This window comes from Maylandia zebra, linkage group LG13 (assembly GCF_041146795.1).
Source record: "Maylandia zebra isolate NMK-2024a linkage group LG13, Mzebra_GT3a, whole genome shotgun sequence".
NCBI classification, from domain to species: Eukaryota; Metazoa; Chordata; class Actinopteri; order Cichliformes; family Cichlidae; genus Maylandia; species Maylandia zebra.
The window spans coordinates 9,495,418-9,511,844 of record NC_135179.1 but is presented as its reverse complement, the minus strand read 5'-3'; the positions used below and the strand labels follow the sequence as shown (position 1 = coordinate 9,511,844).

At 39.3% G+C, this 16,427-nt stretch overlaps 1 protein-coding gene across 3 annotated transcripts in view; it reads right to left on the bottom strand.

Moving 5' to 3' along the window:
- kcnq5a (potassium voltage-gated channel, KQT-like subfamily, member 5a) overlaps positions 1-16,427 on the bottom strand; it is a 119,567-nt gene that overhangs the window by 4,093 nt on the left and 99,047 nt on the right. The window contains exons 11-16 of one of the 3 annotated variants that reach the window (XM_004553439.4): positions 10,809-10,862; positions 8,485-8,726; positions 7,138-7,246; positions 2,938-3,069; positions 2,561-2,677; positions 23-149 (exon numbers count right to left, since the gene is read on the bottom strand). In XM_004553439.4, coding sequence (XP_004553496.3) covers positions 23-149; positions 2,561-2,677; positions 2,938-3,069; positions 7,138-7,246; positions 8,485-8,726; positions 10,809-10,862 — 781 coding nt within the window. The remainder of the gene's footprint in view (positions 1-22; positions 150-2,560; positions 2,678-2,937; positions 3,070-7,137; positions 7,247-8,484; positions 8,727-10,808; positions 10,863-16,427) is intronic. The other 2 variants (XM_004553440.4, XM_004553441.4) reach the window with 2 other exon arrangements.

The following is a 16,427-nucleotide window of genomic DNA, read 5'->3' as shown; positions in this document are numbered from 1 at the left end:
TATTTTTTTTTCTTAAACCCACCTGCCTCTCCACCTTACACACACGTCCAAGCATGCTCATGCCCTCTAGGGAGTCTCCATCTGGGTGCAGTTTGTCCCTCATTTTTTTATCCACAGGAATCTGGCCTTTTCCCAAGATCTGATCCACCCTGAGATACACACATACATTAGGATTATTATACTAGAAAATAATGACGTTGTAATATAAGAAGGCATCCCTGCTGTATTTCAGGTTATCTGCAGTCAGACAACAAACCTAAAGCAACGGAAGGCTAAGGTTAGGGTTAGTAAAAAAAAACCCACACATGGCTTGAGTGAATTAGTGCTATAGTATAAAAACAACTATGGAAAAAAAGGAGGAAAATCTATGGGAAACTCAATTTTAGGATCGGATGTAATACATTTTGTAGCAGTTTGTTTGTGTTTGCATTTTTTATTTATTTTTATTGAATATAAAGCATATTTAATAAAAAAAAAAAAGCTCTGAGTGAGCTGCTTCTTGCAGTGCTTGATTTAAATTATTGTCAGATTATGTCAGAGTATTCATTCAATGGCTGTCTTTGTTCTCTGACAGTTAATTATGTTCAGTTAGTGAAGTTAATTTCCATACTTTGAGTTCCAAAGTAATGCACAGGTGCCTGTTTTCACTCAGGAAAAAATAAAAAGCACATCCAAACCGCACACAACTGCATACAAATCAGCAGCATTCACATACAATAATGTTTCTACTCTCTGATGAAAGGAGAAAGAATGAAGTGTGGAAATACAGATGAGATCTAATGTGATGTCAGACAGCTGTGTTTGGGTTTGTTTGCATTTACTTCAAATATTTATGTGTCAGACACGGTTAATAAAAACCTTACCATGTGGATGGAGTTTAACATATTAAAATCATCAAGTTTTGGGTTAAATTAAGGAATTGAATTGTACTGCAATTTAATTTGCCTTTCAGTTATTGTCAAAACCTTCTGGTATTAACTACATGTTCTTCTGTAAACTCCAACCATCTGGTTCTGCGGGAAGGTTAATACATTTCAGATATTTTATATCTGCTCGCAGTAACCCGATTTCCACTGCTATAGCACTTATTAGCAGCTATGGCTGCATGTGGCAGGATTTTAAAGTCTAAAATTAAATTAAGTGAAATAGAATAACCCTGAGCCAGAAAGCTTCTTCATGTGGTTGCTGTAATAATAGTGTAGTGCAGGAGAGGACATATTCCTTGGCTGGGTGCGACCAGAGTCTGCTGCACTGGCCAGTCTGGAGATAGGAAAAAAACTGGATCAGGCACTTCTCTCTGACTTAACACCATGAAGCTTTAAGCACAGGTACATAAATGAACAGATACACACAGAGGTGAAGGATGGCATTTTCAAATGAATGATTTTTTGTTTATGAGGCCGCCTAATGCCGACTGAAACACAGGTCGACTGGCAAAAAATAGTATTTCTCTACAAGGTGATTCCTAAAATGCTTTTAGTCAAAAACATGGCATGTTTCAGCATGCTGTGCAGTGTGTCCTGCAATTAAGGAAACTGGACAGATAGAGGACAAAAGAAGAAGCGGTAGGCCTAAAACCATATCTACTGCAGAAGAACAACATTTAAATGTCTATCATTAACAAATAGGAAAAAAAACTGTACAAAGACCTGACACAGAACTCAAGATTTGCATCGAGCCCTTCAGTTAATCCAGCTATTGTTTGATGTTGCCTCATCAAAACCTATCTCAGTAGAAGGGTGGTAGTCAATAAGCCATTGCTAAGGAAGGGAAAAAGGGAGAAAGCAAGAACTGGTGTTATTGAGTGATGAATCCAAATGAGAAAAGTTTGATTCAAATTGTCAGCGGTCTATACTGAGGAGGTCAGGAGAGAAGAAAACACTGACTGTACACCTATTTATAAATAACGTGGTGGAGGCTCTGTCTTGATTTGGGGCTGCATTTCAGTCACTGGTGTTGGGGATCTTATCAAAACTAAATTACAAATGCAGATGAGTACCATCAGATTTTAATCCACTGTGCAATACCATGCGGAAAGCAATGGCTCAATTCATCAGCTTGACGATGATCCCAAACACACTGCTAATGCAGTCAAAGCATACCTGAAAAGAAAACCACGCACCATCATAGACTGTAGGATCATCTGGACAGAGAATAGAACTAAAGGCAGCCAACATCCAAAGAAGAGATTTGTAATGTCCTTCAAGAACCTGGAAAACTATTCCTGAAGACTGCTTTAAGAAAATACTAGAAAGTTCACCTAGAAGACTTCAGTCTGTGCTGAAGAATAACGGTGGTCATAGTAATGTGTGGCATGAAGCTATGTGTATGCCATTTTGACAGACTTTTCACCTAGAAGGCCTGTGTTTTCTATGTGTCCACTTATTAAGTCAGTGAAATGATTACTGCACCAAGATTGCTTCAAGTATTAAGATAAGTTATATTTGTACATTTGGCTGAATTAGTTCAAATACATCTAAGCATATGCAAATTCAAACTGGCTGGCAAAGTTAGTAGGGAAGCGTTTGGCAGAAGGATCAGAAAAGGGGGTGAGTCTAACCCCGGTGTCGACCGTTTCCTGCTGGTCTGGCTGTAATATAAATGCAGGGAGGGAGAGGAAAAGGTCTTTCCACGGCTGCGCAAAGGCCTTGGAGGAGGACCCACTACAGAGTCTAGTCTGGGAGAGAGAGGGAACACACATCTACACATATGTATTTAGTTTGGAAAAGAAATATGTACTTAAAAGAATGTTAAAGTTTAAAGTTAATTTATAATGATTTTCTGTGACGTGCTATATAACCTATAGCGTTAGCTCGAATTGCAGCAAAATCAACACATAGCAGCTCAGGTTATTGATACATCTATAAATTCCTTGATTTTGAAAGCAGGAACACAGAAATCTGTCAATATCAATCAATGTGCATGCCGTTTCCTGACCTGGTCTGAAGGCTCTTGATGCGACAGAGCATATCCAGGTGACCTGCAGAGTACTGCTCAATCACGTCCTTCACATCATACGGACGCAGCGTCTCCTTAAACTTCTTCTTTGCTACGTGGAACTTCATGATCCTATACATGCAAAAGACAAATACACACACAGTGATTGCTGGGAGTCAATTTAAGTGAAATCTAGGGTGTAATTACTAAACACCACCATTAGGTGGCAGCAGTAAGTTTGAGAAAACCTACAGAGAGGTTCTTGTGCTTCACTGTTGATCTTTTCTTTTTGGAGTGTAACAAAGATAACACAAAATTTCAAATACTTTCTGAAGTATCTGATGGAAAACCAGTGCGTAATGGCGAATTTGTGAAACCTGAGTGTAATTTTCTTTCTCCTTTTATTTGGTGAACAGAGCCGCTGCTGAGTAATAATATTGATCCAGGTAAGGAGATCTATGCCTCTTGGTTCATTTAGAGTCCCCAGTGGTTTCTGGTAGTTTCCCACTGCCTATTTTTCTCACTGCCTAAATGGAAGCAGCAGTGACAGATGACCCTGTGTAATAACAGCCCTGACAGAGGAGGGGGTCTCCAGCCCTCAACCCGACACCCTGGGAAAACCCTGGGATCTGGCTGCCCATGGAGAATGGCCTGCTGAGTGTGCAGACCAGCCAGGGTTAGGTGGCAGCAGCATAGCTCGTAGATGGGAGTTTATCTGTGCAACTGTATGTAGATCTAGAAAGAGATGATGATGGTGATAGAGTGGTTTAATAAGCTTCATTATACAAAAGGATGATATAAAGTCTTTGCATGTAAACCCCTAAACTTGACAATAATCCAGATCAGATAAAAGAATGATTGAGTGGATACTGTTACTGAACTATCAAAAGGTTGACAGAATGATTTCATTCGCTTAAAGAGTGGATTACAAAAAGATTCCACTCAAACTGTTACATAACTGACTACTCTCCATTAGGCCACAACGATAAAATCTGGTAAATGAAAAATCTGACATAGAAAGAATACAATTGAGTTTAAGATCAATTGTAAGATACCTCAGAAATGCATAAACAAACTTATAGCAAATGCCTGGAGAAACAAATGTGAGGTTCTAAAGGGGTTGTAAGTATACTTACAACCCCTTTAACCATTTATATTAAGTGCATGTGCTTATTTTTCCATAATTCTATATAAAGATGACAACTGAACAGAAGGAAAACAAACAAAAAAAAAGCATGGAACAAAATGCAGGGATACTAGCAGTGGCAACAACTATTTGAAGATGGAAAACTGAAAATCATAATTTGGCTTTTTATCTTGTATCAATAATTCAGAGCTTTTATTAAGGGCATGCCAGGGGTTTCAGGTTTTCACACATGATTCATTGTCTTTTTATTACTGAACTATTATTGAACCCCTGCCTTAAAAAGCTGATAAATGTAAATTGTTTTAATGGTTTTTAAATGCTGAATTTATCCAGTTTTTACCTCGTCAACAATCTGTCTCTTTATTATATGGAAACAATCGAATTCATGATCTATAAAATTGAGGCAGCAAAATTTTAATTCTTAGTAAACCATAGAAAATATAGAAACTACAGCTAAGTAGGCCATTTAAAAAATACTTCATTCATATATGAAATTAGACATTTGCACAATGAAAAAAGGTGAGAAGAAGCGGTGGAGTGAGAGAGTCATCTGGTGCTAGTAGGATAAACACTTGTTCACAGGGTGCCGGTGCCAGTGAAAGAGAGCAGGCTCAGCTAGAACACATCTACACACTATATTCATGCACTATAGCAGTCATAAATACGGGTCAGTGCCGTCACATTACCAGTTGATTGGGAAGAAACTCTTGACTTTAGAGAGCACAGGAGAGGTAAAACTACTAAGATAAAAAATAAATATGTGATCAATAGCAGTATTATTAGTTCCAACATGCAGGACATATATGTAAAAGTAGACAATAAATCTACTCAACAATTTAGTTGGATTGCTGATAAAGGGTAATCTCAAACTTCATTTCAATAAACCATTATCTTTTATAACCAATTATAAATAATGGGTTTTATTATTAGCACAAACACTTTAGTTAGTCTGATTAAAAGGACTAATTTAGCATTTTGGAAAATATTCTCACTTGCATAATTGTTAAAATTAGTACAATTTAGCATTTAGCAAAGAAAAATACTAATAACATCATCCTCTTTAATTTTAGTTATTATTACCGTTACAGTTTCAGCACCAGCAGCTTGTTACACACCAAGTGTAGACTTTGGAAACCTGGTGCTTCTGTGCAAGAAACTGCAGGAACATTTTCTGGCATGTCTTGCTTCAGAAGCCAAAAAGAGCTCATTTGCCACTTTTTCATCAACAGCAAAAAAAAAAAAAAAAAAAAAAAAAAAAAAATACAGCTTAAGTAAGGGTCAGCCAAATAGCATCACCAAATCCCTACTAATTGATTTTCCCTGAAATTGCTTAACATTCGATTTGAACTTGATTTTTTCCTATGCCTGCTTCTGAGAACTACTGGTATAATATTCTGAAGTCTACTAATTAGTTGACTGTTGGTCTGCTGGCGGGTCTTTGAAGTGCATGTGGTAGTATATAAAGAGTTTCAGCGTTCTGCTCTATTCGTAGTTTAATCAAATATTTCTGTTAGGTTTAGACTTTCTGATTTATTTTCTAGTGCTTCAGAATTATTTGGCACAGGGTTAGATCTTTGCATGTTGTCCTTGTACCTGTACTGCTTCTCTCCAGCTACCCCAGCGTCCCTCAGCTTCTCTGCTGGTTAAGTTAACTGGCAATTATAAATTGCATTTTCTCTTCACTTATATTTAACTTCCTATTTTTCACCTGGTTTTCTGTTCCCCACCTGCAGAGGTTCTGCAACCAACCAAAGACTCTACGCCCCACAGTTTAAGAACCACTGGTATAATATATTGCAGCCTGTAATTTAGCTAGCTATTTGTCTGTTGGCTGCTCTTTAAAGTGCATATATTAGACTAATCAGAGTTTCATGGTTTTGTTGAATTGGTTCAGACCGTTCTCATCCCCAAGGCCTCAATTAAAGCTGTTTTGTTAAAAGCTTACGTGGCTTATTAAGTCAGAAGGTGTCCTTTTGGTGGGTTGTGCTCTTATGGCATTAGTGAGATGGGGCTGTCACTCCCAACTCATCAGCAGGTTTGCCAGGAGCATATTTTAAACCAAACACCAATCTTTTACTGAATTTAGTTTTCAGTGCCTAAGCCTAACCAACAGATGACAGTGAAAGTAACATGTAAAAAAAGCTAAAGAGAAAAGCACAAAGGTCCCAAAAGGAAATCTGTGAGATCCTCTTTCCTTACAAACATGCAGCTGTCACTGCCTCCTAATCCTGACTTTGTAAGGACCATTATCTATGGTGACACTGACACAGCTGATTCTAACGCACTAAGACTCATGTATACTGCAGAGGCACAAAGACATCTCAAAAAATGGAATTATATTATACCCAGGGATCCAAATGTGCAACGTGCAACATCACTGCAATCTCCTACCCCTAACAAAATGATGTTTCCATTATTGCTGCTTTGAACTAGAGCTTAGAAATAGTTGTAGTTTCAGGGTTAAGAGTATATGATAGAAGATAAAGGTAGCCCACCTGACACCACAGATGGTTTGTGCACTGCTTTTAAAAAAGGCCTAAATTTGAAATTGTAATTTTGTTGCCATTTTTTAACTAGACAGCAAGACAACAAGTGGGTAGAGCTCGGGAGTTATCATCTTCACATTTACCAAAATATGTGATTTATTTTATCAATCTTGCCATCCAGTTCTCTAAAAAGCAATTATATATCTAAAGTGTTAAACAACAAATGAAAACAAAAGCTGTGAAAAGTGAGACGTGACTGAGTTTTGGCACCTAATGTGAGTGAAGAGGATAATGGATAAAAGCACGATTTTGGAAAGCTAACTGCAGAAGTGACCTCCCTATCTGTCTTATTTTCGTAATAGTACTCCCTATTTTCGACATTGTAAGAAAATTCAATAAAATCTTCTTGAGTGTGACTGCATATTAGCATCTGAATGTGTTTTTGCTGGTTCTTTCTTCTTCAAAAAAGAATTGCTCGCCCAAAGTCTTCAAGCAGTTTGGTGATTTGGGGTTGATTTTGATTACCTCATAAAGCACTCATAAAGTTTATTTGGAGCAGGACCTCACCTGACAGCTCTGATGACAGCCTTGAGAGGTGCTGATAGATCCTCCACAGTAACATCGCAGTGGCACCCTCGCTCATCAAAGGATTCCTCTGTGGTCATGCCTGTGTCCACTGAAAGAAACAGAGTGTTGAGTCATCAACAAATGTTGCTCTGCTGAAAGCATCTGCAGTCTTGAAACTCAAAAACCTTTTGCAACTTTCTGCAAGCTGGAAGAGAAAAGAGTCTGTGAGAATGTTTCCGAATGATACTATTTTGACTTTTAGGAGGTGAAAATCTATATTGTGTTTGGGATATTTAAGACAGGAACAAAGAAACTGACATATTTTTGCCACCTCCGCGATATAAGATGGAAGAGGAGGGTGTATATCCTTGATACTACCGATAACAATTAGAGTGGGAGATGTGGACCTGAAGAGGACTAAATAAGCATTATAAAATCATCAATTTCAAAATTCTATGGAACCTCAAGTTATAGCATTCACAAGATTTTCAAAAAACTTGACCTCTGAACTTAATCTAAAGGTCAAGGTCACTGAGATTCGAACTTGTCCAAAATTTTTAACAGATACACCTGTGGTATAAATTTGAAGCTGCTATGCTGCTTTGTTCTCGAGCTATCACATTCACAAACTTGGGTGTGGGTGGATGAGAAACCCTGGCTTGTAATTCAGTCAGGTTGTGGTCAGGACTCTGTGCAGGCCAGCCAAGTTCTTCCACACCAAACTCGCTCATCCATGTCTTTATGGACTTTGCTTTGCTCTGCTTGTTAGAACAGGATGCGACCATCATAAATGGTTACCACAAAGTTGGCAACATAAAATTGGCAAAAAATGACAACAAATTAAACTGGACATAGCAATAACAAATAATCAGCTATATTAACAATGAATTGTAATGTATGGATTTCCTCAACCAAATTTTTACCAAACTATAATTAACCACAGGGCAAAATGTTTGTTTGAGGAAATGAACAACCTTGGCACAGGAACGATGGCATAGAAACTTGGAAGAATGGATTCCACTAAATCTCTTCTAATCATATAAGTCTGAGTGCAAATGTCACACAGTCAGTTAAAAGACTGAACCTGAAAGGAGGCAGGGCAGTGATCCAAAACATATCTCGAACTACTTCACAAATTTAGGGGTAAGATAACTGGGTTTTCAAACGTGCTACAATACTGTTGAATTTATTTTACTTAACTTGTTTGGGTTATATTTAAGGTAATGTCTTGAAAGGTGTAACTCCACAGGGCATTTTACATATACTCCCATATTTCTTCCATATTTCTCTGAAAGTGTCATTTGTCAGATATTGGTTTGGTTGGTTACAGTAACATTACAAGCTCACCATCTGGGACAGCTGTACGAGGCTGGCTCTTCAACCTCAGAGACGGCCTAAACCGGGTCCGATCATTGAAGCTCCAGCTCTTCTGCACTTTGGCAGGGCTGCCGCCCATCAGTTCTGTGCTGCCCACCATCTCGTTGCCAGGGGAACAGCGTTGGCGGTCATTCATGGACGTCTGCCGACTCTTCATACTCTGACCACGAGGGCTCGCCATGCGGACCCGTTCCTTAAAGCTCAACTTCTGACTGCATGGAGGGAGAGAAGACAAGAGAGAGAGAAAATAGCAGAGGAGCAGAGAAGATGACAGCGGATATGGTGAGAAACATTCATATCAGTAGAAAGGAAAGAGGTAATATAGTAGGAAAGTAGGAAAGATGTGCGAGAGAAAAGACACGGGGGGGGTAGGAGGGACAGAAAGAATGATCAGATATAGAGAGGAAAAAGTGAAGAATGTGAGTTAAGGATTGAAGTGACAAAGAAAGAGCTTATGTGTGACACAGATTGGGGTTCAGAGAGAGACACTAGGAGAGAGACAAAAAGGGGATGCTGTCAACACCTATTTCCCCTCAGAGAGTGAGAAGAGTTCAGAGCTCAGACAAAGGGCACTGTTCTGTCTTTTCCTTTAGACCAAACATCATCCATCCAACTGACATGCCCAAAACACCAGAACAGTGCCAGACTGCCTACCAAGCCACCAAAAACAAACCCTCAGTGATCCTGAGGTGTTGTAATCGTCATTCGCAGCTGAAGCATAGTAACATTACCGTCATCACCACGGTCATTTTTAATCGACATTAAACAAATGACACCATTATTGAGAAAAAGCCTCTAAAATTTCTAGATGGTGCTTGATCTTTTATGTTTTTGGACAAAATCTTAATTTAGATTTTATTTTCTTTACTTGCAAAAAGAACAAGATTTTTCCAAGACGAATGTTGTTGCCAAATCGCTTCCAGCATGGTAATTAATAGTCACAGGTAAGTCTACTAAAACCAGTATCAAAAGGTTAATCATTAATGAGGTTTTTTGAAGCATATAACTGTTTAATGTAGTTATTTATGATCACATTTTCACTTTTATTTCTATTAAATCAAACAAACTTGGTCTTCCTCTATCACCCCAATTTTTGTCAGGCTAAATAAATACCTAATGATATCACAAACATTTAAAAATGACAAACAAAAATGAAATTCATGACATAATGTTCACATCTTTGGAAACCTTTAAGGGGCTGCTGGGTATGCAGAAAGTTCAAAATCAATGAGATGCACTGCAGCAAACTATTACTGTATGCTTCTTGGGCAAATTGATCAGCATGCAATGCAGCAGATCGATGAGAGAGATGCAAAGCTCCAGCACAATTTCCATGCCAAAAAAAATCATCTTTTTGTTCAGACCACAGTATCTCACCTGAGATTCAGTGATCAATTTACCAATTTATCTACTATTGTTTCTTGAAACTTACAGACCTGTGCAATATTACCATTCCTTTCTCTTACTTGTGTAGCAACACAATTCAGTGCTGCAATGCACAAGCTAAAACTATAAATTATCACTGAGCAATACAGTAACGATGTGATATTATACACGTACTGTTATTAATAAACAGAAATAAAAATCCAATATTGTGGACTGAGACAAATAGTTGGAGAGAAATAGATCTTTTTGTGTTATCATAGTTTCCATCATTGATTGGCATAATGATTTAAATGGGAGGTACAGCAGTAATGTAACAGTGACGTTAACAGTAAATATAGAAGAGCTACATATATGCTGTTGAGAGATAATTTAGGATAACAAGCCCAGATCCATGATTTCTTTATTTTATTAAAGTGTCTCCCTGAGAAACTAGTATAAATATCCATAATTTGCAATTAAATGAAATCAAATTAGGAAAGAGTCGTGACAAGCAGCATGCCATAATGTCAGTTTATTGAATCCTTTTAAGAACAAAAGGGGTTTCAACATGCAATTTGTTTACTGCTGCATTTTTTTTCCTTAATCATATTAAGGAAAAAAAAAAATTGGTATTGCTTTTGAAAATAGTACCTTGTAAAACAAAGTCTACTTCTGCAATGACTTTAGGTGGAATTCCCTTTAATTTTTAATGCAGTAACAAAGACTTGTTTGGGATAGACAGGCAGCAATAGTCAAAGAGACAAATTCCTTTATGGGATAAAAAAAATAACCGGGTAAGGAAGCACTGTAAGAAGGCAGTTAAGTGGGGTTCTCTTTGTTCTCCTCCATGCCATTAGTCATTCATTCTCACAAGTTACTCTAAGGGCTAAGGGCAGGGCAGAGAGGATGCTGGGTAGTACTGTAGGTACCTCCTATATTTCCGAGAATACCTTCTGAAGAGCCTTCCATTACTTAGACCCTTACTAGAGCACAAGGGACAGATGAATGAAATGGAGGGAAAGGGATGGAGAAGAAAGGGATAAATAAGGGAGGATATTAAACCTGGAGCAGATTTCAGCTCACAGTGGAGAAATTCTCTACAGTCAATATTGATGCACAGCAAACACAGGGGCAGGGGATATAATTCAAAGAGGGATGGGAATGGGTATAACCACCTGTACTCAGTTTTCCCTCACTTTTGGGAAGACAAACATATTTACAGTACAAATCCAACAAATTTCCTGTCGGTGCCATTGTTGTTGGATCCCTGAGCTGCAGAGCTGGAGTCAGACTGGACATTTATCAGAATTTAAACTGACAGTTTATTAGTACAAAGTATGTCCAACTGAATCTATGTGCAAATACTGCATCCAATACAAGTAAACCAAATCCATATGTTCTGTCTCCTCTCCTCCCTTGTCTAAAACTTTAAATTAAAAGCTGCCATGCTTGCCAGTTTATTTGGCCCAGTTTGAAGTGAATGCTGGTTTTTCAACAGTGTTGTGGAATAAATAAATATTTTCACATGAACAGTGTCATTGCAAAGAAATGTTTTCTTATCAGGAAGGAGGTGAGTCGGCTAGAGATATAATTTCACACTTAAATGATGAGAAATAGTTCTCTGGTTAAAAATAGACAAAGGAAATGTTAGAAAAAAGACAAATTCTTTGGAAGTCTACCTACTACTATCAGTGGGATTGAGTTATACTTCACTGCACATGGAGGTATGAACACACACACACACACACACTCTCACACACACCTGTCTATACGCATAACCTAATGATTAAACCGCCGTTAATCTTTATTTCATGTTTCTTTTCACTGCCAATATCCAGCACACTTATGCTCAGCATGATGCCTGCTGTAGCACTTTGTGGTGCGCCTAATGTTTACTACTGCTGGTGTTTACAAGTCTGCTTACACAAAAACCACCAGCCGTTTACCACGGCACCTACCGCCGCCAAACAGCCACAGTTGGCAGTCTGTAAAACCACTAATAACAGAGAGTGTTATGAGTTCCCTTGGTGGAGGAGAACATTTAGAAGAGAAGCAGTGTCATAAAAGTGTGCATAATTATGATTAAACGAGTGTAAATTGTTTCTTAGAAAGGAAAACCTAATTAAACACAGTCTTTTAAACAGAAGGATTTCTGGGGAATTAATGTTGTTGTGAAAGCAACAAAGCCTAATTAAATGCTATTTTGTTTAAGGATGAGAAGCACATTTGCTTGTGTGTTTGACTGAGAGTGTAAACTGTTTTTTTTATATACGTATGTGTGGTGGTGTTTTAAGTTTAAATGCCTTAAAAAGCTGCTGTCTCAACATAAGGTCCCCAAATGTTGCCAAAGAAGTGCTGCACTGTAAAAATTATACTAGCATAATTAAACTCACAAATCTTTCTCTGTCTTTTTCCCCTCTCTGAAATCCTCTATCTCCCCTCTCCTCCCTCTTTTTCAACTTTGGTCTGTCTCTTCTAGACTTGTGTTTGATGAGTTATATAAATACAATCCCAATGGAAAATGTGCGTCATGGTACAGACATGGTACAGGCTCCTGTGTTTGAAGAAGGGTGTGCGTTCATATGCACACACACACACACACACACACACACACACACACACACACACACACACACACACACACACACGCAGACACACGGCAAAGACAATCACCATCACAGTTTATGAACTGAGATAGAAAATTGAGGTAAAAAAAATTGAAAGAAAAAGCATTCTGTTGTTTCACAAGATTGTTTGAAAGTAGCACTTGTTTGCTGAGCAATTGCTCATAATTAAAAAATTGTCTCCATTACCACACTTCTGCCTACCTGACTTTTAAATTCTGCACAGTCTCTGCACCATATGTGTGCCTGCATGTCTGTATGTGTGTGTGTGTGTGTGTGTGTGTGTGTGTGTGTGTGTGTGTGTGTGTACCATGTTTACATATCTTTATGGGGACCAAAACTTGAATACTACTACACTTGTGGGGACCAACAGTCCCTTATGGGGACAAAATGCACGTCCCCATGAGTTTGAAGGCATTTTTGAGACTCAAAATGTGGTTTTACAGTTGTTCTCAAATGCTAAAACACAAAAGCCAATCCTCTAAACCAGGGGTGGGCAACTCCAGGCCTCGAGGGCCGGTGTCCCTGCAAGTTTTAGATGTGTCCTTGAACCAACACAGCTGATTTAAATGGCTAAATTAGCTCCTCAACATGTCCTGAAGTTCTCCAGAGGCCTGGTAACGAACTAATCATGTGATTCAGGTGTGTTGACCCAAGGTGAGATCTAAAACCTGCAGGACACCGGCCCTCGAGGCCTGGAATTGCCCACCCCTGCTCTAAACCAAATGACCGGTTGTCTAAACACATTTACTAAATCTAGCCATCATTTACCAATATCATAAACACATGTCACATGAAGACACAAGTCACAGAACACAATCCTCCGTCGTCATAAATCTAAACACATCTTGCCTTGCTAAAACACAAGTTGCAAAAGAACTCTGCTCATCTTCTCAAATGAAAGCTCATGTGATGCAACATGCTCATGCCACAGTCAGCAATATTTGAACACAATGAACAGACCTGGCGTCATTCATTACACACAACGACTCAAAATTGAAGACACCTGTTGCTAATGCTGTGACCACATGTATAAAAGCAAGTTCAGAGTGCACAGTATGCCGAAGATTCCAAACACACAATGGATGAAGGCAGAGTCAGGGAAGAGGAAGTCGATGCAGAGGAGGGAGAAGAGCTGGCCCTGGAAGAAGAGGAGCAGGCCAACGAGGAAGAGGAGCAGGCCAACGAGGAAGAGGAGCAGGCCAACGAGAAAGAGGAGGAGGCCAACATGGGAGAGGAGAACGTCCAGGAGGGAGTGCAAGACAACCTCGCACCATCATTACGGACGAGATGCGAGCAACAGTCATTGACCGTGTCATTGTCCATGGCATGACAATGGCTGAAGCAGGACTAAGAGTCCGTCCGAACCTGAGTAGGTTCACCGTGGCCACCATTATCAGGGCATTCAGACAACACAACAGGTATTGTACTCGTTTGCTTTCTTTGTCACAATAAAGTTTTACAAACCTGTGAAAGTAGTCTATTGGTTTCAAATCAGTTGTGACTGTATTGTAACACATGCCAATTGACAACACATGTTTCTTTCTTTAGAGTTGAAAGAATGCCACATAGAGGTGGGAGGGTTGCCATATTTACAGCAGCACAAGAAACCCTCATTGTGGATATGGTTCGTGGGAACAACCTCATCAGACTCCGGGAGATCAGAGACAAAGTCATTGCCGATAATGTCAACTTTGAGAGCATTGACGATGTCAGCTTGGCCACAATAGACCGAGTTGTCTGGTGCAAAAAGACGCGGATGAAGCAGGTCTATAGGGTTCCCTTTGAGCGCAACTCTGCGCGACACAAAGACCTACGTTACGAGTATGTGCAAGTAAGTATCCATGTTCACAGTACAGTTAGTGGACATACTGTGTTGCTCAGTGGCCTACATTACTTCTGGACAATACTGTGCTACCTGATTGACTGTTGTTCTGAACACCTGTGCACTTTCACATTTTCACAGAGGATATTACAGTTGGACGTGATGACCAGACCTCATGAGTACCTCTTCCTGGATGAGGCTGGCTTCAACCTGCAGAAACAAAGGCAAAGAGGCCGTAACATCATTGGCCAAAGAGCCATCACTGAGGTCCCTGGCCAACGGGGGGTAATATTACCCTTTGTGCGGCCATGGGTTTGGAGGGGCGTGTCCACCGGCATGCTGTCCTTGGGTCTTACAACACCCAACGTCTCCTCACCTTCCTAGAAGAGCTAAAAGACATCCTCCTGGACCGCCAACAAGACCATCCTGGGCCCGCACATCACATTTATGTGATCATTTGGGACAATGTCCGCTTCCACAGAACAAACCAAATCAGAGAGTGGTTCACCACCAACAGTGACCACTTTTTAAACGTCTGTCTGCCACCATACTCCCCTTTCCTGAACCGTATAGAGGAGTTCTTCTCATCGTGGAGATGGAAGGTTTATGACAGACAACCATACACAAGAGAGAACCTAAGGGCAATGGAGCTGGCCTGTGTTGACATCCCAGCGGAGGCCTTCCAAGGATGGATTTGCCATTCCAGGGCGTTTTTCCCGCGGTGCCTGGCAAGAGACAATATAGCCTGCGATGTGGATGAGGTGATGTGGCCCGATGCAGCACAGCGACATGATGCCGCACAGTGATTGTGGTGTGTGTGGTGTGACTAACTTCACACCCTGATCATGTTTTCAGGAGTATTGTTGTTTGCAATAGATTCTGTTTTTGTGTTACAGTAGTGTACGTACATGCAGGATTTTCTATAGATTTATACTCTTCATATGAAACTCACAAATCTAAATGCCTAATCCTCTGCAGAGATCTATGACGATCCGTTACTGTATGGTTTCTAAAAATATGTAATTATGAAACAAAGAACCTTCTCACAAATTGAGCATTGTGTTTTCAATTGTTTTGCTGTAGTGTGTAATGATGTGTATATTGTTTACATTTTTGAAAGCTTCAAGCTGCTCTTTTGGTGTGAAAGTTTGAGTTTTGCAGTGGAAAGGTGTGGTTGTGTTTATGTAGCTTTAGAAAAGGGTGTTGTGTTTAGACATTGGGGAACATGGTGGAAACATTTGAAATGTGTTTTAGCATTTGAGAAAAACCATAGTGTCATGGTTACAATTAGGTTATGGTTAGGCTAGAGTTAGGCATTCATTTCTGATGGTTAGGGTATGCAGGTAGGGAAAGCATTATGGCAATAAGATGTTCCGACTAAGAAATGAAAACAAGATTGTGTGTGTGTTTCGAAACCTGTCATTCAGTCTATTTCAAATTTGCTAAGTATATCGCCTGGGCCCTGAGGAATTTCAGTGTCTGTTGTTGTTTGAATTGAATTGATATACCTTTATTAGTCCCACAAGGGGAAATTTCATATTGTTGGGTTGAGTGCTAGTCTCATTTGTGACCTCTTAATTATGTCACTGTTTTAGTTCAAATCAATGAACTGCAATATATTAGCAGAATTTCCTAACAGTGAAAATAAGTAAAGGGTGACACTGCACATCTGGTTTTCTTTTATCAGAACAAATCAGCCTTGATAATCATTAACTGTCCACTATTGCTCATTACCCTTTTTATGTTGTATCATAACACTGCAGCACAGCCTCTCTCTTTTTGAACAGTTTTTCTCCTCTCCAATTCATCTGGGCAATATTGTACATTTAGCATATGTCAAATCAAAACTATGGCTAGATTCTGTTAAGTAATGTGAGGGCAAATAAGGGTTCAGTCATTCCATAAATCAATAAAGAAACCAAGAAACTGAGCCTTTTGTCTCTGCCCTTTGATGTCAGCTGCAATCTGCAATAAATGTCACTAAACAAAAAAAACCATCCATTTCTTATTTGTCAACACAATCAAATGACAAACGAACTAAGACTGGAGTAAACAACCAGCTAATCCAGATAAGAGCAGAAATCAGTCTATAAAATGTG